Source organism: Calidris pugnax, unplaced genomic scaffold, assembly GCF_001431845.1.
Source record: "Calidris pugnax isolate Ruff unplaced genomic scaffold, ASM143184v1 scaffold44, whole genome shotgun sequence".
Classification (NCBI taxonomy): domain Eukaryota; kingdom Metazoa; phylum Chordata; class Aves; order Charadriiformes; family Scolopacidae; genus Calidris; species Calidris pugnax.
In genome coordinates this window covers 6,852,355-6,875,943 of record NW_015094506.1, presented here as the reverse complement: position 1 = coordinate 6,875,943, position 23,589 = coordinate 6,852,355, and the positions used below count along the sequence as shown (strand labels likewise).

Below are 23,589 nucleotides of genomic sequence, written 5' to 3'. Positions count from 1 at the left end.
AACATCCCAAGAACTCACTCAGCACAGAAGAACCATTTCCTGAAAGCCAGGGTGGTAGACCAATAGGTCAGCTTCAACCATTTCAAAGTACAAGGAATATCTGTACTGGGGAAGAGAGGGGTGACCCAGTAGACACACCAGGAACAAGTGCATCAGGGTGCATGACCACATGAGCAAAATCAAAGGGACATACCACTGAGAGGTGGTAGGGAAAAACTGTTAACCAACTTCCCCAAATACCATGTGTTACCTTTAGATGGGGCACGATGAATGTTGGGTCCGACTAGATGAGAATTCTTGCTGCCAAGTGTCCCAAAATACTTTTTCAAGCACTTCATTACTGAACCTAGGGAGGTAGGGAGTGCATTGATTTCACAGTGGGGAAAGGCAGGAAGATGTTCCCAGATCACTGAAGGTCACACATCAAAGCAGTGACCTGCTCAGGAGGGACACCCAGCTACTCAGCTATCCAGACCTGGCAGCAAGAGTTCAAGCCCCAGAGCAGCACCTCCCACCTGTGCAAGCACTGCTCGGCACAGCAGAAATTCTGTAGGGTGGTGGGATGACAGTGTCTCTGCTCTCACACAAGGTGCCAAAATGGTTTTTTTTAAGAGCGAACATTGCCACAAACACTCTTCCCAGTTTCATCCCATCAGATAAAGTAATTCAGAAAGCAGTTTGTGCACCAGGGTCCTGTGGTCTTTCTCACTCAGAGGGAAGCTTAAGATTTTACGGTTCCTGCAAAACCCTGCACTGACTTCTGAGAACCCCAACTTATCACTCCATGGATTGATTAGATGTCATCTACCCACACATCAACTTTCATGTAATCAACGCATGCCTCTTCCCACATGGCACTCCCTATGTTTGGCACAATTTCATCCAGATACTCCCACCCTTTCCTATTTATGACTCTCAAAAATCTATTTGCCCGTGAATAGATTCAGTTTGTACAGACATTGCCTGCTGCCGGTCCTCTTCACATAACTTTGGTTGACTCACCCAATGTTGAACGTGTGAGAAAGGCCCAGCACACTGTGGACACTACTATAAATAAACGGTATGAGACTTTGCTTTGCATTGTTTGTGGCTGCACCACAGCTAAAAGTGGTGCAGTTAGAAGCATTTGTTCTGCTAACCAGCATGCTTGGAAATGTGGTCAACAAAGACGGTGCTGAAGCACCTTCTGGAAAGCAGAACTTCATTAGCATCTCATCACACTAAGAAAATGGTGCCTGGTCCAGAATGCTCTCATCAAAGGCAAGAAAATATTCAGCTCCTGAAAAATTCCTGTATTGTTTTGTGCTCTGGCTTCTTTTGTCTCTTCACCAGAGCATTTTTTTCCTTCATCAACGGAGATGCTGCAGAGCATTTTTTTCCTTCATCAACGGAGATGTTGATGTTACCCTGGAGAGGGTAACATCTTAGTGATACCCTAATTAATGTCTTCCATGATCTGAAGGCATGTTGGGTATCACCATTTTCACAAAGCAGATACCTACTAGGACCACCTAATTACATGAAGGTTTCTGGCTAAGGTTGGTGACAAATTCCTCACTGAGAGTTTTTTCAGTGGAAAATTTGGCTTTTGACTGAAAAGGAAATTATAGATAAAATTCCTCTCCTCAACATGATTTTTCATCTGAAAATAGAAACCTTCAGCACACTATGGTTTTCAGTTTTTCGTCAATGCTTCATTATAAGATTTTCTGTCATCAGATTTCAGTTTACTCATGCTTTTATTAAAAAAAATACCTTTCCACTCATAATATTGACAAAAAGAATTTTTTCTAATTTAAATCTTCAATAGTGGGAAAAATATTCTCTCCACTTGATTTGTGGTAGTAGCTGAAAAGCCATATAATTTCAGAACAAATGATAAGGAAAAAGACAAAAAATATAAGAAACAAATGAGTCAGAAGAAGAAACTGGATCAAGGATGCAGAGGATGAAGAGAATAAGAAGTAAATCTGAACTACTGCATCATGAGAACATAGTCAGAGAAGTTTCCCTCCATAAAAGCCAAACACTTACTGACAATAACTGACCATAGTATCTACACACCCCCAAAAGGAAGGAGAGTTGAATTTACCTTGGCAGCGAGTCCTCGAAGTCCTGTTGATTTGGAGGGGCAATACAGAAACAGGACTCACGCTTTGTCTGCTGCTTTGCTCATCTCTGGATCCTTCAAGAAACCCAATTGCTTCAAAACCCCTTTCTCCTTTGCCTCCTCCCCTCCTCCTTTGCCCCCCTCCCCCATGATTATTAAATGCTATCCCTCCAGCCAGCAGCTGTTTTGCAGAAAATGGTCATTTGGTAATCCACAATGCAATCACAGCACAGCTGCTCGGGGAGATTATATGGGAAGCGATTGGTGCTGCGGGCTGGGATTAAGTGCAGAAGGGTGACCTGTATTGACTGAGTAGAAAGTTTCCATAAAACACAGAAAGGTCCCAGCCATCTCCATGTGGTGGCTCTTTGGGGGCTTGTACGGAGCGAGCTGGCAGCTCTCTGGCCAATGCTTCAGAAAACAAGAGACCTTAGCTGAGAAACTACCAGCACCCTGTCAGGTCACACCTTGCCCTGTGCAGTGTCTCAGCAGAATGGCAAAGGCCACAAGTCCCCCAACCCTGGGACACCTTTCTGGCCAGATCTGCCAATTGCAGAAAGGGGAGAAGAAATAAATGGGGAGAGGGAAGTTTATGTGACTGCATCTGCTCTGAGGACTGAGGATTTCAGACCCTGAAGAGATGCTAACCCAGCTCTCCCCATGGGCACTGGAGATATTGAAGACAAAAGGAGCCCCTTAACAGAAGTGCTGCTGAGTGGCAGACTGGCACCACAGCATCACCACCGTGACGGAGGTATGTGAAACACTGCGAGTCAAAGAAGTCCAGCATGCAAAGTAGAGGAGCACGGGGAAGACTGTCAATGTCCCTCATAGTGGCAGCCTTTACCAAGGCACCAAGTTCACCAAGAATCCCAGCTCCCAGCAGCTTCACATCAGGTGAATTTGGGAAGCTAGTAAGGAGAGACAGAGAGATTCACACTCACTCAAAGTCCCCTCTGAGCTCTTGTCCTGAAATTTTAAAAGCTCCCACAATACCTGAGGGTGTTGATACACCTCATTTGGTATCAGCACAGTGAAATGTAAGAATGGCATGACCTCTCATGAGGACAAACTGTCACAAGAGGGCACCTGGGCTGTGCTGTCTGGGGCTCCTGGCCCTTCCTGCCCTCAGCAGAACGGTCAGTAGTTCTGCGGTTATTTTAATCCTAGTCACTGCATAAACTCCTCTAATATAGATAATCATTTCTAAGACAGGCTAACTGAAAGCAATGCTGAATGTTTCTGAGCTCCATGGACTGTCTGCAGGTTTTTTGATTAATAGCAAGGTTCTGTTTGACACAGATGTACTTAATTTACTGAAATAGGTAGAATAGCTGATACTGCTTAAAAGGAGGGTGGTAATTTTTATTTTTTTTCATTGCTCAGTCTCTTCGCATCTGGACACCTTAGGTTTGCCTTCTAAATGCTCAGTAAAAAAAAAAAGTCTGTTTTTCAGGCTCAAGAATAAATAAAGTCCATCTCTCTACTCATAATCCTTGATGTTAACATGCTCCTAATTTTAGGGCTGATGAGAGTCTTATTGAAATCCAAGATGCTATGTCAGTTTCTAAAGCTGGGATCAAAGCATATATATTGATGAAATGGAACTGAATTAGATTTATATGGATAAAAATTCAGATTTAAAAATCAATTTATCAGAAATAGTCTATGGTTTCAAAAATATACATATATCAGATTTAGGATTCTGAATAATGGCAGATATTTATCCTTCCAGAAGATGGCAATCTTACCCTAGTCTTCTTTTCGTGAGCCTCTGCTGCTCACGTGTGTGCTGGCAGAAAGCGATACCCAAGTTTAGACTTCTGCTCCTTCCCTGTTTCTTGCCCCTCTATCTTCCTCTTTTTTTATTATTTCTATGAACACATCCTCTTTACCTCACCTGGGAATACAGGAGTTTGAGTTATCTTTGAGTTACCTGAGCCTGGGGAGACTTCTGAAATCACTGGGGAAAGTAAAAAGGAGGAATGAATGGAGGAGCACAGCAGGGCTCCGCCTTCTGCCCTGCACAGAACCATTCTTTTGAATACATTTCCCAATATTTTGTCAAGTACCATATACCATATTAACTTTCTCAATGTGTTTCTATCCACAGATTATTGCACACAGCTCACAGAACATAAACACCAAAGCATGTTTCCTGATGTTCGACACACTTTCCTCAGCAAAATTATATGGATTTTTTTTTTTTTAAATTTCCATTCCAGCCTCGCCTTAATCTGACCAATTATGGACAGGAAAAGCAAGCTGTATCTTTCTTTCACCCTACCGTGCCTCCCAGTTTTCTCCTCTTTGTATCTGATATTTCCCACCATAACTTGGCTTGGCTGGAGGTTTTGGATGTCTCTTTCTCTTTGAACTCAGCAGCAGCCAGTCCCTGGTGGCTCGTTTAAATTTTGCCCATTGAAGTGAATGCCCATAGCAGTTGATTTCCTGCGCAATCAGCCAAGCACTTAGCTTATAGAAACAAAACAAGGAAACAAAACGCTAAACACAATATCAGCACAACACCTCTGCGGAGATTGCCAACTCTAAAAAAGCCCAGGCGTTTGCAAGTGATGTGTTTTTATTCTGGCTGTACCACATACATATTTAGGGTGTATCCTACCCCAAAGTGACACCCTCAACTCCCAAGGATGTTGGTGGAAAAGAAAGGCAGGGAGCCCTTACCAGATAGGGCCCAAAAATGGCAGTACTTAACTGACAGGTCTCAAGAGGCACATGGCTCTTCATAGCCCTCCATGCAGCTCTCCTCCCCAGAGATACCAGGGGTCACACGCTGTCCTGACATTGGCTCTTCAGTTGCCCTGAAAAGAGAGGAGGAAGAGCAGCTATTTACACCCATAACCTCGCTCTGTGAAACCTGGACAAAAGCGGGCTCATACTCACCCCTCATTCCACACATTCCTCACACTTGACTCTTCCCACTGCTCCTGTTTTTGCTGGTTTTACAGGAAGACCATCCAGCGCTGCAGTCCCCTCCCTTACTGCCACACAGAAAGTAGGATATCTCCGGGTGGCAGTGACACCGAGAGAGCCAGACTTCTCCAAGCCAGTGACAGACTGTAAATGCCAGATTTCTCCCTGAGCTCTGAATAATTCCACTCAGATTGTAACCTTTATTTAGCTGTTTGCATGATGCATTAACTCTTGCTCCGCAAATGACCTCACCAGGCATATTTTTTCCAGTCTAAGCACATTTAAAGGTGAATTCTGTTTTTAAACATGAACAGCGTACATTGCTAGACATCAAGTCTGTGGCAGAACAGAAATAAAGATTGAATTGAAATAAGTAAATGCACCTTAAAGATGAACAAACAAGCTTGCGATCAGTTTGGATCTAGCCACTACGGGGTTTTATCCCCTATAATTTTTTTTCTTTTTTTTTTCCTCAAAACAAGTCTTACTTGGCTGGAATTTTTTCTAATCTTTATGGTTATGAACCATTCAAAACACACAAAGTAGACATGAAAAGAAAAATAAAATCAAATGCAGCAACACAGACTTTGAGGACTCACTAGAGATTCTGGATGCCTCAATTTCTAGATAGGCAACATAAGACTATTTAAAGGGGGTTGCTTTTCACAGAGTACTTAAACTCTGGCAACTCTAGAAGGTGTTCACCCAAGCACACAGAAAAAAATGTTATTTATTAAATTTAGCTAACTATAAATTGTAAGCAGACAAGAAAAAGAAAACATTTTATATAGATCTATAAGGACATTTAAGAGGAGTCAGTCCAGGAAAGGGTCCATACAAACCCCCAGGTAGGTAAAGGCTTACCTTATCCACTGCTCACTATCCCCATCTGCTCTTCTGAGGCATCCAGTGAGAGACTACAAGGTGATCATGGGCTCACCCCACTATTTCTTTCTCTCTGACTGAACATGTAGCAGCCAAAAAAAATCCATGAGATCTGAGCAGATGCTTTGAAATGTACCAAGTCTGTCATTTTATTGATGGGTTAATTCTTTCTGAGCTCACTAATTCATCACGGTACATTATATCAGCTGCAGGATTGGCAGGGTGTCCACTTCTGCAGAATGCGTCTCTGTAATTTGGTAGTCTCCTTTATGAAAATTGTTGCCAGTTTTAAATCTACCACTTATGGGATCTCAGTCTGTTCCTCCACAGCATCACAAACATCCAGACTCAATGGCTGTCACAGGCTCATGGGTTTTTTTATTTTCAAGAGGGACCATTGCAACAACATAGTCTTATCTCTGGTGCAACCAAACCCAAAGAACTTCAGACAATCATTTCTAGCGATACACAGAGCTCCAGCTAAAGCTATGCACATATTCTATACAACTAACTGGTATCGACTGTGCAAGAGGGTATGATGGAAAACCCATCACATCCTAAGAAAAGTTATTCCAATGGTTAATTAACCTCATCTTTAAAATTTTCCTCTTGATTTGTAAGCACAGTGTTTGCTCTAGTTTTCCAACCTCATCAGGCTGCTCCAACACACAAATAAATAGCCAGTGAAATGATTTCCTAAAAATGTTATTGTAAGAGTCACAAATCAATGCATTTCATTAGAGGCACACTGTGTGATCTAACAAGCTGGCTGACGGCCCAAATTCCTGGTTCTGTACTTGGCTCTGACACGTAATTTTCCCCTCCCATCGGCCAAGTCATTAGTGGTGCGTTTACACTGCAGTCAAAGCAGTGGCAGTGATGGGGAGTAAACAATCAGTGCTTGTTTTAATTGGGTGTTGCTAGCAATTTCGCTCATGCAATACGGAGCACAATGCAAGGTACAAACCTCAGTCCAGAAACAGAGTAGAGTAAGCTGTGCTGAACTCCACGTTGCCATGGCCGGACTGATAGTTCAAAAATAGTTCTTGTTTCCCTACACTATAAAGTTGGGTCTTCACAGTCATTCCCACAGATGCGAATCTACAGCACAGCTGATCTTTGTTGATGTTGGAATCATCACAAAGCCGGTGGGAAAGAGACACTGTTTTGATAATGACAAAACTTGAGGATCTAAAATTAATCTGTGCAAAGAGTACACAGCACATATGCAGGTGATCTTGGAGTCAAAGAAATGCTTAATACCAGTTTTAAAGAAAAAAAAAAAATTGAAATAGTACAGTTGAACCACGCTGCACTTTGGTCTCATCTATGGAAGTAAGTAAGGCAAAGAAATTGTTCTTTGCTTCAGTTTGTCTTTTCCTCCATTTCACTACGGTGAATCAGAATAAGTAGAGCTAAAGGAAGCCTCCAAAGATATCTAGCCAATCCACCTGCATCAACACGACCTAGGCACCCTGAAGATCTTCAAGCCTACTGTTAAAGCTTTCTGCCTTCCACCCTGGATTGAAGTCAGTATATTCCCTTGTAATATCTTGATTCCAACCAAATCAAAATATCCAACAGAAAACTTTTTCATGTCTGCTGAACACCATGGTCTCCATCCCATATCTGAATTATTTACTCACGTGGATTGTCCGCTTGAGGCCATTGGAACTACACGGTTTACTAAAGTTATACTCACGCGCTAGTATTTGGGGAACCAGTTCTTCAAAGGAAGACTCTAAGCTAGCAGGAGAGGTTTGGAAATCAAAAAGAATGAGTAAGACAGAGAGTTAGCTTTTTTGAGGTGAGGCGTGGGAGGTGTTTTCGTTCTTTAGCTATTAAAAACTCCTTGCTTTGGCAAGAAAAAAAAAGGGGGGGAGAGAAGCCTGGGAAGGATTAATGAATAAAGAGGCAGCATGGCAAGAGGTACAGCAACCAGGGCGACCAGCAGGCATAAGAGAGTTTCTCAGGCTAGTTTCCCTGACGGAGCAAAGATGGTAGCAAGCACAGGTCAGAGGAGCCAAGGTCTAATATGTTGGTCTAAAGGGAATAATAAACCCAGCTTTCTTTACAGCGCTGAGCAGAGAAGTTATGTTACAGTGGGTGCTTTGAAAACAACGGTGCTAGATATTATAATTGCACCTTTTATCTTTCTGGATGTACTGGTAATTATCCAGGATTGAGGACACCTCCTTTTTTCCCAGATTTAATGAGGATATCGGCTCCTTTTCCATTCCTTCATGGCATTTTGGAAGTGTGGCTTCACAGAAAGTCCTGCTGGCGAGCACCATCCCTGGTGCTCATGCCTCCCGTCCCCATGGTGACAGAAGTTTGGGTCCCTGGCCCCGTGCCACGGGTGTCCCATCGCCCGTGCAGGCGATGACGGGAGCAGGCGGTGTCAGTGCCGCGGGTGCGGGGCAGATGCAGCACGTGTGTGTGCCGTGGCCGGGGAGCTGTGGGGTGCCCAGGCTTCCCTACATGTCCTAGGGGAAGGGAGGGCCTTGTCAGTGGAAACGGAAACCAGAAATATTTTGGAGACTGCTGGCAGAGAACTTGGGCGTCTCCCTTTCTTCTGCTGTTGGGTTTTTTTTGTTGTTTTTTGGGGTTTTTTTCCATTTTTTTTTCTTTCTTTTCTTTTGTCTCTCCTCCTCTTGTGGCACTCCCTGTTTCCTCACAGCCAGGTTTCCACTTGCTTGGGCAACCCTGGTCACATGCACAGAGCAGGGACATCGCTTCACCAGGGTGGCCCTGGCCATGGGCAGGGAGGTGTCCAGAGCAGTGACACCATCCTGGGCCAGGGGAGGCCAGAGCAAGGTGACCTTGGAGTCACAGCCAGGGCCCTTTGTGCAAGTGCATTTTAACCTGGGCCTTAACCACAAAATCATGTGCTATTGTTACCATCAGGCCCACAGTAAAAACAGAGTAATAATAAACAACTGTCCTTCCTGGACCCCATTATTTTTTTCTGAGCAGGCTCAAGCTGCAATTACTCAAAGACTCATTATTTAGCCAAATTTGTGGAAGATTTTGTCATAGATGGCAAAAGGCATGTTTCTGACAGAAAAATCGTGATTTATTTTAAAGCGATAAACTGCTTGAGGGTGTTTTTTTAAAAGAAAAAGTCATAAGGATTTTTAAATGTGGATAAAACAGACTATTCCCCTGCTAGCCTTGTTCTCAGGAACAGCCAAGTGATTTTGACTGAAATTAAAAACAAAACCAGAAAGAACCCAATAAAACAGCTGAAGCAGACGTGAGCTAGAAGATGTTGGCTCGGAGTTTGGCAAAGCCAAAAGCAACCCAAGCCAGACCTTGTGATGGGATGTGTCAAGTGACTATTATAATAAAGAGGCAATGCTACTAGCAATGTCTTCTATGTTCCGCGCACCCATTAACATGCTAATCTCAACACTAGTCTTTCCCAGGTAGCCAAGGCCTGTAATTGCTGAGCTTTACAACTGAGTATTAAGCATTGTGGCTAAACAGCTTGACTGAACAAAAATTATTTGCCATCACCTGAACAGGGAAAGCATAAAGGAAGGAGAACATTTGGCTAGCCTGTTACCACAGGCAGAGCTCAGAGAAATTAGGTCAAGCAGAATAGAAAGAAAACTTCAGAAATCTCTTCCAAACAGTGAAAAGTAGCTGTCTGCAGAACAGTCTCTCATGGGAAGTAAAGGATGCCCATCGCTTAAATCACACACAACCAGACTGGATAATGCACTGGAAAATGTACTGTAGGCAAGAATGTTGCAGGAACTGGGCTGGGCTAGAATGTGAAAAGATGGACTGGATGAGCTAGCAAGATTTTCCCATCTCCAATTTCTATGATTTTTTTTATTTTTTTTTTTAAATTGGCTGTAGTTTGCATTGCTTGGAATTCCTTCACACAGGTTACAGAATCTCTAGGTGAAGCAGAAGATGGGGCTGGAGAGAGAGAGCTGGGTGTGTTTCCTGGATGACACAAAAAAAAAGCAGCCTGCAGCCTCCCAGAGGCTGTGGAACTAGAAAGACTGGATGGAGAGAAGAGGAGGGAGTGCAGCTTGGAGGGGCTGCTCCCACCGAGCTGATGCACATGGAGGTGAGCTATGCTGAGGACACCCCGGATGAGGATTAGGGGTTAGCTCAATGGTAAAGAGGGTGGCTTTGAGAGAGTTGTGACCCTACTTAAGTATGCTGTGGTTATTCACGGTCAGTCTTCAGTCCTAGGCAAGAACTGGGAAGGCTCAGTTCCACCTTTCCGAATGACTCTCCCCTGCTAGTTTTCACCAAAGAATTTTTGAGTTAGCAGAACATTTGATTAGGGGCTTCTCTCCCACCCTCCTTTCTTTTAAAGCAAGAGTTTTCTGGTTTGCTTTGGTTTGAAATCAGCTTTCAGACGGTTGGATTAAAACAGAGATTGCAGAGCTGGTCTTCCACTCCTTCATTAATCCAGTGCTGGACATAACAAACATCCTTAATTACTCCCATCAGTCCTGAAGCCTCACAGGCAGCTTTACCAATGCACCACAATCCCGACTTCCAAAAACCCTAGCATTTCATTTCATGACTGGATGCAGTCACAGGTCAGCCACTACCCTTTCATGAGACTCAAAGCAGGTCACTGGCCTGTGCTACAGCCCTTTACCACTCCTGGTAAGTCTGTCTGTGTTGCAATCCTAAGGATGCCCCAGGGCTTTGCTAATGGGTACCCTAATTCCAACCTGTATTGAGCAATCTTCAATCAGCCCTAAGAAAGTCCTACTATACCACATGTTTTACTGTTCCATCTTTGGAACACCTCTTGATTTGGGCTAATACAGCACTCCAGGGTAACACCTCCCTTTTCAATCGTCATGCTCAAGGTTAGGGATGACAGTGATATTTGAAGTGCAACATTGCTAAGATTCTCAACAAAACCATTCTGGAATTTACTGGTGTTTCTTTACACCCACAGTCTGTTACAGACCGTAAATGTGTGCTTCACAGCTTTGCTGGAGCAGATCTGCTGTTCCCCTCTTCAGAGATTAAAACACATTTAATAATTATCAAATGAAAATTGAACACTGAAGTGATTGAACTTCCCCACAATCCTTCAGAGCGGCTTTTACAGCTGGCTTAACCTCTGCACTGAAGATCTGGAGACTGTTCTTTTAAATGCTCAAATGGGGTCCCCAAGAAGCTTTGAGATCCTCTAGGACAGAAAAGCTGTTGTTGCTAAAGAAAAAAGCTGTGAGTTGCAGATCAAATCTGGTAAGGCACAAGGTGTCCCAGACATCACCAATTCCTGTCTTGGGGATGCATCATGGCAAGCGGAGGTGGGGATGTCAGAGGAGCCATACCTCCAATCTGGCCTTCTTTATTGTATTTCCTAATGGGAAGATTCCTGAACTATTCCTTCTCCACCTCCTCACTCCCAGGCTTTCACCAGGGCCCTGACTCAGACATCCAGCTCACTAGCACATAACCAAAATGTACATCCAGGAAAAGTGACTTGATGCCTGCAGAATCTCAGCCAGCTTATTCCATCACTGCTTGAAAAATGGCCATGGCTTGGAATACCAATGTCCACCCTCAAAAAGCTTCTCTCTCTATTTCTGAGACCCCACAGTGCCTCTCAGTTACTAGATTCTGTGTAGGCACTGTGACTTCCCACAGAAGAGAGCAGCAGGGAGTGCAGGGAGTGCCGCTTCCATCTCCTGCCCTGGAGGTGGAGAGATTTAATCCAGTGCTTTCCACAGAGTTTAGGGCTCCTAGCAGTGACGATGGAGAATAATGAGTTTCTTTCCGATCATTAGGAGGTTCCTACAGAGGCTTTCCCTGTAGCAATCACACCCTTCAGGGATACAGTGGTTCTGCTGGACACTGCCTTCACCTGTGGGCTCTCTCCTGCCCACACTAAAGTCATGGTTTCTATTACATCTCTGTCTTTTTAGAATGACATCCAAGCTGGACTGAAAGACTCCAAATGACAAGGAACTTATTGTCCCTAAACTGCCCTACTGTAACCAGCCTCACAGTTTGGAGCGCACACCCAATTTCTAGATGGCCTTCAACTGCCAGCCACCGAGGTGACTTCTGTATTAGTAAGCTAAGCAGCTCAGGCCATGCACTCAAGCCCTGACATGCAATTTTCTGCATTGTTAAACTGTTAGCACGCTTCGTGGCAAGTTTTGGCTTGTGGCAGCTAGTACTCTCCTCACAACAGCAGGGCTGAGCCTGGCACCACAGGTCAGGGCATCATTCCCAACAGGTGATTTGGGCAAGGCGACCTTCTTTTGGGGGAGAAGAAATTTTATTAAGAGGGATACTGTGCCACTTGCGCACAGGTTCAGAGAAGTGGCCCTGGATTGCTGTATTTACTAGTGTAGGTGTAACCTAGATTTCGACAAGACCTTTTCTGCCAGCGTTGTTTACTATTAGAAATCTCTCTCCCAAGTGAAGTATTTGTAGACTGTGATTAAGTCAATTCTTAACTTTCTGTTATATAAACTACATTTTGAATCCTTTCCAGTTTTCAGCATCCTTTGAGAAATACAAACAGGAAAACAGAAGACAGTACTCCAGTATGATGTCACCAGCCATGCCTGGACTCCAGGTGCTTGACAGCTTCCCTTCCCTTTATGAGCACAGCACAAGGCACGAGCCCTCACCTGCATGCCTCATTGCCAGGGTCAGAAATCCTACCGGTGTGGGTCAACTGGACAACACATTAATCTGGTCTCTGAAGTGAGCTCTCAGAGGACCAAGTGTACAAAGGATGCCAAGTTACACTTCTGCTGCTCAGCTTGGACAGTGAGGTTAGTGGGACTGAAAAAATAAGAATGTTCCACTTCCTATTCCCCTCATACATTTAGGAGTGATGTCCTTACTAAACTGTTGGGGGTTTTAGCCTAACAGTTATTTACCATGATGCCCATATCCTCTATGACGGCACTGGGCTCCAGGATACTGTCTCCAGTCTCCCTGGCACACCCCACATACACACTTTGCTACAAGATGGCAGCCTTGCTATTTTGTTGTTGAAATGCACACACGAGTTCTGTCTCCGCCTGTGCAATTTAAGCTGACCTTGCTGTTGTTGCCCTCCCCACTATTATCCATGTGACATGCAAATATGCCAGCAATTCAATTTTCCTAATAAATGAGTTGCATACCATCAGGTTAAAACTTTACTTCTATAGGAATCCCCCTAGAAGCACTTGCTGATAACAGGTTCCCCCCCTCCAGCAGGTACTTTCTGAAGTGTAACCATTGATAAGCTTTCAAGCTATACAATCGAGGCTGTGTCGATTATCTTTGCCTCTAACCCTGCCACCCACAAGAAGGTTTCTGTATCGTGGCCCACAGACTCTTCTATGCCAAGGTCTTGATCATTAACGTAATAACACAATAATAACTGTACTAAAAATGAAAGGATGGGTTTGTACATAACGCCATTGCTCTTGACCACAGCTCCAAGCTCAGCCATACAGAACCACCACTCTACTTCTTCGTGTTTATGAGTACAGCAAGGATCTGCCATTTCTGTCTGCAGGGATGTTGGCAACACCAAACCAGGCAGACACTGCAGGGCACTTAATGACAGAAGTTAGCTGAGCACGTAGATGGTGTCACTACTCTCGTGTTCGTGACTTGGGGATACACTGATGCAAGTGCTGCACCATTGCAAAACAAGTATTACAGAGTTTCAGCCTCACCAGTGTGACACAGCTGCCACTGCTGTGCCGCAGCACAGCTGTCACCACCTTGCTAGGCAACCATCACGACATGGTAATGGCCTGTCAATATACTGCAGGAAGGTCACAAGGCCAAATCTTCAGCAGCAACCCCAAGGACCTTTATAGAGCTCCCCTTGGCTGTGCAGCTGAGGAAACAGATTTTCTCCAGCAAGCAGTATTTGCATGCGTAATTAAAAAAGCCAAAAAGGAAAATAAAAGCCTGCTTTTGTAAGTGCATAGTTTGCTTTGCAACTATGAAGCTGAATTTTCCAGCCATCAGAATGAGTTTTACTCTACCCCTTTTCTCTCTTCCCCAAATGCTGCCAAGTGAAAACTTTTAGGGGTTAAATCCAGCCCCTTTGGAAAACACCATTCCTGCCACACTGGGAGGTTATGCCAGCACAAAAACTTTGCTTTGAAAAAAGACTGGTAAGCTCTGCTGGGGCACTGCTGCTTAGAGGGACAAGGCTTTGCCTTCAGCAGAGAGCTGGGTGGCATTAAGCACTGAGCACTAGATAAAGCTAAGAAAGCAGGAGACTTATTGTGCTAACCCTTATCTCCAGAAACACCTTTGACATGCAGAATGTTTGTTCACCTTGATTACCTGGGTGGAGAGGTTATTGTTGCTTAAATTATTTACTTTTAAAACCACAGTTATTTGCCTCCACCCTTCTCACACTGCCCTGTGCACCCCAGCACTAACACACCTTAGCATAGCTGGGGAACACCGGGAGGGACTGCAAGGAGCGCCGGAAGGGTGGCCCTCGGGGATACATCTGGCAAGAGAGACTTCCACTGGGCCAGTCATCAGAACCAGAGAGCAAAAAAGTGTCACCTGCCTTTGCTGTCAGGGCTGCTGGGCAGGGGAGTCCCAGGAGAGCAGAGGGCCAAAGTGAAGGAAGGCCAAGCCTGGTACAAAGGCATCTATCTATTGCTTCCCCTTTCCCTGCTCCTGCCAGATAAGAGGCTGGGGTGAGTAGCAATTAATCAAATAAATACAGTTTTACAGGCCTTGTGCACAGAGTGGATGTACTCTCTGCCATCCCTCCTGGTGGGAAGTAGATATGGCTCCCAATTCCCAATGCTCTGTGCGTCTCAGAGACTCTTTCACCATTTCTTAGCAGCTGCCTGAAGAGAATGAGCAGCAGAATTGAGTGGAAAGGCATGGTTCTGGATATCCTGGTGACTCTGCCACCACCACCACGGTACTGACAAGAAACACCTTCAAGTGTAGAAGAGAGAGGGAAAATCAGCCCTGGGTTACTGTTTAGAGGGAGTCTGTGTTCTCTGAGGTCACTGGCAAACACTCACATTCTTTTTTATGGTGCAGAGTTACACCCAATGTCTTCATCCCAGCCAAAGCAAGTTATTTCCTGGCCTGCAGTGTGTTCTCCTGTGTCCAGTCTGGTTTTGGAGACCAGAACTGATAGGCTAGGCTTCCATTACTGGGTTTCCCTTGGGAAGCCATTCCACACACCAACAAAAGTCAGTTGCTAGCAAAGATTTCCTGATATTCAACTGAAAATTTCCTTTCACTCAAAGTCTTTCCATTACTCCAGCTATTTTCTTTTGGATCTTCTCCCTTAAGCAGTATATTCTACTTGCCTCCATCCTTCCAAGACAAAGTTTCATCACAGTGTGTGCAAGCCCAGCTTTTCCAAAGTACTGCCTGACCCAGCCCTGCCCTGCCCTGGTTCACCAGCCTGTCAAAAGGAAGCACATCGCTTGCAATACTGGGAGCTAGAGACAAGTTTTTAGAAGTGATAAGAAACCATAATTGCAGAGCAGTCTGTGGGAGAAGCAGCTGTGACCATCTCCATCTGCTCACAGCAGGTGAAGAGCCTGCAATCCCAGTGTTACAGGAATTATTGTCTCCAGAGGCAGGTCTCACAGCTCCCAACAGGATCCATGCAGTCACCAGCAAGAGAATAACCAAGGTGGGAAGGTCAGCATCACACATCTAGTATCACATCACATATTCTCCAAAGTACCCAAACTGAAAAGCACATAAAGAAGAAAACCTCTTCCTTCCAGGCCAACCCTTGCACTCTGAAACAGGCACCCAGATCTCTGTGATGGCCGTGCTGGTGATGACTGTTGCATTTCAGCAACAGATTTACCTCTAAGCACAGTGGTGGCTTTTTATATTTCTGACCAGCACCTGGCAGGCTGGGGCCTTAACTTCTCAGCATTGCCATAGAGCAGATAACAGTAATAATCATTAGTAATAATATGGTTTGGTTTGTTTCCTAAATCCTGTTAGAATAAGGTGTCAGTAAGAGAATTGAGCATTGTGCTTATCTTTCATACCAGTACAAATTTAATCCCAGCACTACAAAGGTATTCCTTTGGGTATACGAAGCCTTAGGGGACATTTTCACCCTTGACACAAGCAGCCATATCCCTCAAAATACATGCCTATTCCAGACATTCTGGTGACCGTATCACAAGAAAACAATTCTAGCATGATAAAAGAAGAGTGACTTATTCCCCAGAGTTATTAACCCCTTGTTCCTTTAGCAGTCTGCTCAAGGAAATAGTCACAACATGTGAGTCAGACTGAGGTAGCATGTAGGCTGAATATGGCCCAGATACATGCAGCCCATTCTATTACATTACATTACATTATATGGGGCAGCCTAGAAAGCTAAGTTGCGTCAGACAAGTCCCTATAAAATGCGTCATGGTTAAAGTCACTCTTGTTCAGCAGTTCATGTCTGTCATCTCATCTAAGACGTATAAGCTAAACAGTGCCTGTAGTAGTATGAAGTCAAACAGGACAGACTAAATCATACCCTGAAACAGTTAACTTTTAAAAGGTGAATGGATGCCTTTAATCTCTCAGGGGCTGAGAATTAGAAAATCGATACTGCTTTTTTATAATACATTCTTCCACCTCTTGAGTGCATGTACATACATACACATATATCTGTTCTTCTCAGAATTTGGCTCACTTACTTTAAGGGTAAAAATTCAACAACCAACCACAAATAGTTCCTAAATTATACTAACTTAGAAGATTATCACCTCTTTAGTCTGCTTGGATTTGCAATATAAGAAAGAAAATCAAGGAGGATGTTTCCAGGCAAGCAGATACACAGTAAGAGTGGAACAGTACCTCAGCATGATGCCAGAGGTTGAGGGAACTGGACCAGTTCAGGTCCCAGAGACCCAATATAGTGTGAAACACCCAAGACTATTGCACAGCCAGAACAGTGAGCTCCCCCAGGAACTGAATGTGTTACCATGCACGGGGAAATTCTGGCTGTTATCAGAACATAAAAGCAGAGAGAATCCCATTGGCAAACAAACAGGAGAGGGAACTGGACCAGTTCAGGTCCCAGAGACCCAATATAGTGTGAAACACCCAAGACTATTGCACAGCCAGAACAGTGAGCTCCCCCAGGAACTGAATGTGTTACCATGCACGGGGAAATTCTGGCTGTTATCAGAACATAAAAGCAGAGAGAATCCCATTGGCAAACAAACAGGACACCCTCCCCTACCTTTTTTTTTTTTTTTGTAGGTAAAAGACACACCTGCTTCCTCTGTGCCAGGCCTTAAATGCCAGACCAGCAGCTCAATGATCTTCGTCCTCTTAGTCATGACAGGGGCATTTACGACAATGATGAGTGTGGTTGCTAGCATTGTAAAGCACTCAGTAATGCAGTCATAGATTAAAGCATATACAGGCTAAGCAAACATAGAGATAACAAGTAAGTCTCTGTTCCAAGGTATTTAAAATGGAATTACAAATTACCCACCTCCCCGGGAAGCAAGGGTCAGATTACAGCAATTTACTCTCAGTGGGCAGGGAGGATGCAAGAGACCTAAAACGTTTTTTTTCGGTGGTGGAAATGTCACTAGGAGCCTGGGTGGACTGCTCTACAGACAAAATGTAGCCCACAGGCTACCAGCTGGACTGTTTGGACAAAATCAGTTGTAGAACCTAGACAATGCTTCAGACAGCTTCATTTAACCGTTGCTCTGTATGTTTAACACCGCAGAAGAGTAAAGTCCCCTTTTTTGAATTGCTTTCAAAGTGGGTATTTGGCAACCTTAAAACTAGGAAGCCCTAAACCCAAATAACAATTGTCTTGTGGGGAAGAAGGTCTGTAATCTTGAAGCCTGTTACTTGCAAAAGGAGGTAGGAGGCTTCTTCATGGACTCCCCTCACAAAGCCCCTTTCTGCCATGCCTGCACAGAGTATTTAGACAGAAGGCTACATGGGTTGGATTTCAAAGCAAGGAATGTCAGAAGAGATCTTCCAGCTGTGAATGGCCTCCAGATGTGGGCTTTTCTTATCCAGGCCTGGGGGAGGGAATGAGAATGCCTTACGATTGTCTCATAAAATTAAATGGAAAAACATTGTCTACTGAGGAGGGTGGGCAGGCAGAGAAGGTGGAGTCAGAAACTGGGCAGAACAGAACAGAAGAAAAAAAAAAAGCAGAACCACAGCTGAAATGGTTCAGGACTCATATCATCATAAAAGCTGTAGTTTCTGAGTAGAGGTTGGTCATTAAGACATGGCAGATATCAGCAAACAAGGCATTTGAATTGGAAAGGGCCAAATAAACCAAAAGGTAGTTTTGTTTGCAGCAAGCATATTCTCCCCCTACCTGAGTTGTGAAGGATCTTACGTTGTGAAACACCCCCGGAGAGGCTGTGGCCAGAACCACTTGCCGATTGAAACTGTGCAAAGCCACAACCAACATCTTTCTGTTGCCAACACTCCACAGTCCTGGACTTGTAGCTGGTTATCTTTTCCCCTGTGAAGATTGTCTGTGGACAGTTTAATCCTCCTTCCAGATTATTCACGCAAAATTGTTCTCCTCAATTAAGATTCAGCCCCAGGCAATGAATCTGTGCAAGCTGGAAAGACCAGGGTCCCTGGGGACAAATTTTACTCCCAGTTATTTCTGCAAATGCTCTACTTACAGTTGCAGACAGGCAGAATCCAAATTGCATTGCTGATATGGAACTTGGCATTTCCTGCTTGGACAGGTGTAACTGTTTGGACTATGTCTCTTTCTGTTTCCTAAATGTCTAAGGACATCAACTGCCCTGGCAAAGCTAATAAGGGGAAACAATGCTTTTCTCATTTTAAAAACACGACCACAATCTTTGCTTACTTTCACACAAAAGTTCCTATTTCTGGCTTATGACATGGCCTTGCACAGGGCATTAGGAATGTCCAGAGCACATGTCAGCTCTCCATCTGGAAGTTTGCGGTCTTCTCCAGCTCATTGCTTCACTTTTCACTTCTCCTGTAATACCTCACCAGCTGTCAGATAATAATTTGGGAAATGACTCTAGCAAAAAAAAAAAAAAAGAATTTTACTAAAAATGTAAGATGACCCGTACTGGTTGAGACTGAAGAACCAGTATCTCTTTTCTAGCAGTCACGAGATACTAAGGAAAGAAGCATAAGAATCAGAGGAAGCTAAACTACATTCCATCACCTTCCATTAGCCTGCTGTTTAGGACACTTCTGATGCAAAGGTAGCATCTATGCTGCTGCATTCAACAGTCACCAAAGGAAATATGCTGCATAGATGTGCCCAACCCCTTCACACATTGTCTTCCACAACAGTATGCGGCAATGAGTTCCATAATTCCTTGATGCCTACGTCCGTAGCTTGTTTGTTTTAAACTTGTTGTCTAATCATTTTATCAGGTGCCATTACTTTTAGCGATATGGAACTGCAGAATGTTAGTTCTCTGTTGACACTCTCCATCCCATTTGTGATTCCCTTTCAGGCCTCTTGTTTCCAAGATTAGCAATCTATACTTGCCCAGAAACTATCTACTACTTCTTGATCACTGTTGAAGCCCTCTCTATTCTTACTAGTGTTTATGCTCTTCAAAGGAGTAACCAGAAGCACTCACAACTTTTAAACTTTCAGTGGACCATAAAGTACACAGAGGCGTAATCATGTTCTTTTTTTCTTCTGTAATCATTCCTAACATTTCTATGTGGCTTTTTGACCTCTACGGAGCCTTGAGATAGTGCTTTCAGCAGACTGTCTGCAATGAATCCAAGATCTCTTTCTCTGCTGGCAGCAGCTGACTTAGAGCCGTTCAGTGTATCTGTACAGCCAGGCTGTTTTCTTCCTTGTGGAATTCCCTTGCATGCTCTGCCACTGAATTTCATCTGCCAGGGAGTGCCCAGTCACTCAGTGCCAGGAGATTTTCTGCAACCCTTTGCAGTCAGCTTTAGATTGTCTCTCTGGAATAATTGTGGGCCACAAGTAAACTGCTAACTTGCTGTTCACGTTCCTCTCCAATTCATGACAAGTGTGTTGAATAGCAGTACTGTTAGCACAGAGCCCTGTGAGGTCCTTCTGATGAGCTCTTTGTCGAGACTGACCATTTGAAGTGCTCAGGTTGACGCTTGTTTTCTTATTTGTGATCCCATTTGGCAGAGCTCTCCAGAGCCAGGGCTCTCCTTTGAGAGTGGTCCAGTGCAGGACTGCCTGGCACCAGCCCTTTACAGATGTAGTGTGCTCAGACAGCAGGTATGTGAGGACACTCTCTGCGATAACTAGACCTAATTGCTTTAATGGCCTGGATTGTAAATTTAACAAATACAAGGATGGAACAAACTGGACACAGATCCTTGTTGGTTTCGATGTTGCTGAATTCCAGGGGATGTGAGGGGTGCAGACGTAAAACACTTAGTGCACGGAAAAGGTTGAGGCTCTTCACATCAGTGGTGGATGCAGATCTGCACCATCCCCCTGCAACTCCTCCCCTCCTCCACTTGGATCATTCCTGATGTGTCCCTTCCCTTTCACTACAGTTGATGAAGGCAGGCAAGACTGCCTTGGGCAAGTTTCCACCAGCTGTGAATAAGCCTGCACACAGAAGAATCCTTGAACCATCAATCAACAGTGGGATGGATCAAAAAAAAGACCAGTGGGCAATATGTGGGCACAGCACACCCTCCAATCTCCTCTGCCAAACCACAGTCTCTCTGAGCCAGGATCACTTAGAGGTTTGTCACCCTGATAACCTCTTCTGAAACACCCCAGCTCCTCCACATCCATCCCTCAGATTCCCCCAGATGTGATTCTGACCTGCAAAATGTGTCATCTGCTTCTGAGTTTGCAGCTGTAAATAACCTAATGGTCATGTGGCCCATGGTTTCAGGTGCCACACTGTCTCCAAGGTGAGAGGGGCCACCTTGGGGGAGAGCAAATAGGAAAGTATCCCAGGCATGAAAATGCTTCTGTGGTTCTTGAGACAGGAATTTCTCTCACACCCATCCCCTCCCCTCTATTCCTCCCCGCTGCTCGGGGGAGGAACCCAGCAGCAGCAACAGCGGGCAAGTTTAGTCACTCCACCACCTGGGTATCGATTACACCTGCAGGTGGAAACCAAGTGATCAAAAACAAGATGCCAGCTTTGCCAGAGGATTCTCCCCGACTCCCAGTTTGGGCCTGGTGCCAGTCCTCACCCTGTTGCATTTCAGCATCCCAACTCTTCCCAGGACAGTCTGGCAGGTGTTTATTCAGGCAGAGGCATTTCACTTCACACGTCCTCAGCCTTCATGGAAGGCAGAGAAATTCCAGAGCTGCTTTCCTGAGCAGCATTGAGCAACCCAACACCACTGACAGCCGGGACAGGCAGAAAACAACAGCTTCTTTGTGTCTGGGTCAAATCCTCCCATTACTTGTTTCTGCCTGCTGACATTTCCCTAGACGGCAAAAGGATTTTTAAATTACAGTGACAAGCTTGCCTTTCTTTTCTGAAGAACTCAACTTTACAAATAGCACATGGTACCCAGCAAGGCATCAGCGGAGCAGCAGCCAGCCTTCAGAGACTGCTCTCTTGGGAGAAGAAACCTCCACAGATCTCCTGTGACTCAGTGCCTCTCAGCTCGGTGACTCTCTCCAGGCATTTTGGGAGGGACACAGTGCATACTCGGTGACCTGCACAGGAAAGCAGCATCATCTGCTGCTGGGACAGACTCAGCTGCAGCCAGCACGGGGAGTGGGACAACCAGCAACTGCCACTTGTGTGAGTATGGGGTGGGATCAGTTTCCAACAAAGAGCAAGGCTGGGAATTCATTTGTCCAATGCACCCGTATATCTTGCTCCCCCATAAGGGAACAGCAGAGACAGCAGTAAAACCCCTCTGAGAGATGGAGATGCAGGTCAGCTACCAAAGACTTTGCATCTGCCTTTTTCATTGCTGTTTCTGGCCGCCTTTTCACTCTGCAATCACTTATTTTGTTAGTTGTGACATGCAGAGGTCTCTGTTAATGTCCATAGTACTGCGATGCCCACTGTTTGGCCCATGGCATAGATACTACCTCTATATTGACCCACAAAGGTGACAGTGCCTGACTGAACAAGCGGATGGGAAGGAGCACAAGGAACCTCCATAAGCTGCAGTGCAGCTCACAAGCATCCACTGCCTGATCAGAACTGGTCTGCCTGGCCACACCACTGCTTCCGAGTCACATGGAGCCCATCCTTGCCATGAAACTTGGAGGGATCAAAGAAGATCAGTACCTCCCTTCCTCTCCACTGTGACCAGTTTTCTTACAGAGAAAAGGACTCTGCAGCCAGCCAGATGGAGCTGCCAGTGATGTCTGTGGGGTATAACTGCTCTGCAAGTGGTCCATGAGGCAGAATGGCCTCCTTGCTCTTCACCTGTGGAAAACACCACCAGTTTAAGGTCTATAACCAGCTATAAGGTACTTAAATTACACCTCAAGTACCATGTGGGGGTTTCTAGCATGTAGGTTGCTGTCTCTTTAGCCATAATAGTAGAAATGGGATGTCAGAGTGGCCTGTCACCCTGCCTGCACGCTGCTCACCCCAAACGCACAGCAGAGCCATGAAGAGGATCAGACCCTGCACTCGGAAGGCTTTTGCCCTGTTCTCCTGGAAGGGATGGAGATGATTGTGCCCCTCGCTCCTCTGTGTTTCACCCTGACTATGCACACTTAACATTCATACCAAACCTGGCCACTGCACAGCTGTTGTTGCAGGTTATTCAGCCTCTGCCTCACTTTGCTCAATTTCACCCTCTAGTCCAATTTGGACCAGTAAAGTACACCCACGCTCTTGCATATCACAGGAGATGTAACATTTGTTCTCAGCAAGGCAGTACCTACTGCTTTGAGATTACCCTTAAGTTTTAGTCCATGGTTCAAAACTCCTCTCAAATAACTACACCTTCTTAAGCATTCCTTCAGATCACCTCCAAGAATCCTTCTTCAGTTGGAAGCACACTTTGCCAGTCTGCCATGTCCTTTGCTTCAATTCATTCAATCTCATTTTTTGTCTGGTTAATCATATATCTTAGAGGGATGGCGGTGCCTAGACATACCTATTTAATTCAAGCAATCATTTTGCACCATTGAGACATTTTTGCTGATTTTTGTTTCACACTCATAAAGCATAACCCTTCATAAGCACACTTGAAGTCAAAAAGCCCAGGCTTTTAATTCTGCATGATATCTAATCACCCTTAGAACCAGACAATATGGTGAATGCTCCCTTTCTTCTTGCACTTGTCTAGCTCAGCACAGAGCTGAACAAGGGCATGATACCTCTGACTTTGATGACTATGAAGGTACCACAGACCAGCCAGGCAATTCTTCAGTCCCACAGCACTGCTTGGACTACACTTGAGCAATCCCCTGCCATAGGATTTGAGGCAAATCCTCTCAGCGATGAGAACCTTCAGTTTTCACTGTCATTACCACTGACAGGGCATCTCTGAGGGTGAAAAAGGGCTCTGAAATCTGTGGATGTGGGAGGGACATCAGCATCTGAAGAGCTCGAAATGACATCGGCTGCCTTCTCCCCTGCTAAGTGCTGTATCACGTTGCAAGCTCTTCTCCAGCTCTCCGTCTGCTGTCGCTGTTAAGTTGCTTCCAGCTTTATTTCTTTGCAAGTTCCAAAGACTCCCGCCCTCTGAATAGCTAAGTTTGGGCT

At 44.9% G+C, this 23,589-nt stretch overlaps 1 protein-coding gene across 10 annotated transcripts in view; it reads right to left on the bottom strand.

The window, feature by feature from the left end:
* Positions 1–23,589, bottom strand: part of GSG1 (germ cell associated 1) — a 71,044-nt gene that overhangs the window by 8,322 nt on the left and 39,133 nt on the right. The window contains exons 1-4 of one of the 10 annotated variants that reach the window (XM_014963818.1): positions 5,018–5,170; positions 4,799–4,935; positions 2,093–2,185; positions 251–346 (exon numbers count right to left, since the gene is read on the bottom strand). Coding sequence is in view for 6 of the 10 variants with exons in the window: in XM_014963812.1 (XP_014819298.1) it covers positions 4,799–4,861 (63 nt within the window). In the remaining 4 variants the exon portion in view is untranslated. Of the gene's footprint in view, positions 1–250; positions 1,361–2,092; positions 2,186–4,798; positions 4,936–5,017; positions 5,171–5,911; positions 6,036–7,634; positions 7,737–23,589 lie in introns of those variants that run through there. The other 9 variants (XM_014963812.1, XM_014963820.1, XM_014963817.1 and 6 more) reach the window with 9 other exon arrangements.